This window comes from Sinocyclocheilus rhinocerous, unplaced genomic scaffold (assembly GCF_001515625.1).
Source record: "Sinocyclocheilus rhinocerous isolate Xijiao unplaced genomic scaffold, SAMN03320098_v1.1 scaffold61, whole genome shotgun sequence".
NCBI lineage: Eukaryota > Metazoa > Chordata > Actinopteri > Cypriniformes > Cyprinidae > Sinocyclocheilus > Sinocyclocheilus rhinocerous.
In genome coordinates, this window is record NW_015640445.1 from 1,215,249 (window position 1) to 1,217,428 (window position 2,180).

At 44.5% G+C, this 2,180-nt stretch overlaps 1 protein-coding gene across 1 annotated transcript; it reads left to right on the plus strand.

Moving 5' to 3' along the window:
- Positions 1-526: 526 nt before the first annotated feature.
- LOC107752751 (transcription factor Sox-11-like) lies at positions 527-1,751 on the plus strand. Its single transcript, XM_016568791.1, is given in 2 exon segments — positions 527-1,637; positions 1,639-1,751. Coding segments are annotated over 2 exon segments (1,011 nt in total). The 5' UTR covers positions 527-677; the 3' UTR covers positions 1,690-1,751.
- Positions 1,752-2,180: the final 429 nt, after the last annotated feature.

A 2,180-nucleotide genomic window follows, 5' to 3' on the forward strand; every position in this document is an offset into this window, starting at 1 on the left:
TATAGGGAATAATGATAATTAAACATTTCAACACGGTTTTTTTTTTCTTTTCTTTTTCAGCTAATTAAATAGCCTACACAAAACAGTTGTTACAATCTATCCTAGAATGACTTTCTAGGATAGATTGTTTTATTAAAACGCTTTTCTTAATTTGAAACCATCCCAGAAGACAGAACATTTCCCTTAATCGAAGAATCACCCATATATGAACACAGGAACAGTGTCCAAGCGCCACCTTCAGTATTTTATTAAGAGAGAGTGTGGAGAGCGAGAGAAAACCGCTTTCATACACAAATGTTTTCACAACATTACTCGCGCCTATAGTCTCACATCGTAAAGGATTCTTAACCATTTGGTGTGAACGGTTTGTTTGGTTTCGCTTGTTTACGTGTTGATTCTCGCATTCCCCGTTCAATTTATCTAGTGATATGCGCGTCTCGCGCAGCGTGGGTCCAGACGGGAGCGCGTTAAGGGTTAAAGCGCGCTGCATGGAGTCTGTAGGGCGGAGTGGAGAGGATGTGATTGGAGCGCTACCCATGATGTCATGTACATGAAAAAGCCAAGAAGTAGTTAAGAAGGCGGCTTGTAACTCTGGAAAGAGTGGGTGAACCTCTGAGGCGCAGAGAGCAGACGCACGCGGGTGATATTTTGGACTGACAACACACGGCAACGGCACCATGGTGCAGCAAACGGACAACAGCGAAACGGACAGCATGTCCAGAGAAGCCACCGACTCCGACGAAAGTGAATTCATGGTTTCGATAAACCCAGACTGGTGCAAGACAGCGACCGGACACATAAAGCGACCGATGAACGCGTTTATGGTGTGGTCTAAAATCGAGCGGAGAAAGATCATGGAACAGTCTCCAGACATGCACAACGCCGAGATCTCCAAACGCTTGGGGAAGCGCTGGAAAATGCTGAAGGACAGCGAAAAGATACCTTTCATCAGGGAAGCCGAAAGACTCCGGTTGAAACACATGGCTGATTATCCTGACTACAAATACAGACCCAAGAAGAAACCAAAGCTGGACAGTTCCTCCAAACCCTCAGCCCCATCTCCAGAGAAGTCCTGCAACAAAATGTCCAAGAACTCCAAGAAATGTCCCAAACTAAAAGCGAACAAGACGGGAAGCAAGTCGTCTCACGGCTACGGAGATGAGTACGTGTTTAAGAGCATTAAAGTTTCAAAGACTGTCATTAAAAGTGAATTCACGGATGAAGACGACGACGACGACTCCGAGGAGGACTCCTCTCGAGTCCGGGTGAAGGAGGAGGAAGAGGATCCGATCCGAGCCTACAATGTAGCAAAAGTTCCCGCCAGCCCAACTTTGAGCTCGTCTACAGAGTCCGAGGGCGCCAGCATGTACGAGGAGGTCCGGAACAACAGACTCTTCTACAATTTCAAAAACATCACCAAGCAGAGCACAATGTATCCTGCATCCGTCTCACCAGCATCCTCTAGGTCAGTTTCCACTTCTTCCAGCTCAAGCGAAGACGCGGACGACTTGCTTTTTGACTTCAGTTTGAACTTCGCCTCCTCCGCGCAAAGCTCGGAGCTGGGCAACCAAAACCCAGGGAATCTCTCCCTCTCTCTGGTGGATAAGGAGTTGGAGTCTTTTAGTGAGGGCAGCCTGAGCTCCCACTTTGAATTTCCAGACTATTGCACGCCTGAGCTCAGCGAAATGATAGCTGGGGACTGGCTCGAAGCGAACTTTTCTGACCTGGTTTTTACATACTAAATAAGACAAGTAATAACATACGGGAGAGGTATAATGCTCTGTTCTGTACGTATTTCTTTCCTCTGCCTACTTCTGGTGGTCCACACATAGGGGCTTTGCGAAGGAGGCAAGTATGGCAAGCCATTTTAACATTTATTTCTTCAAACTATATAGTGTCTGTGTTTGTGTTACTAGTATGTTTTTTTTTTTTATTACGGGTAAGTATTCCAAAGGTGACTATACTATTTACTTTATAGTACTACAGTGCTACTAGTCGCTATTCCAGTAGCCTACTTACATTTCTTACCTCACTTGTTACACTAGTTTACTTGTCATATGTAAAGACTAGTCAGAATAGCTTCTTAATAGTGCAATTCAAAACGCTACAAGTAACAACTTTTCAGTTAATATGGAAAAAAAATAACCTGAAATAATAACCAAATAAAAAAAATTTGGTAC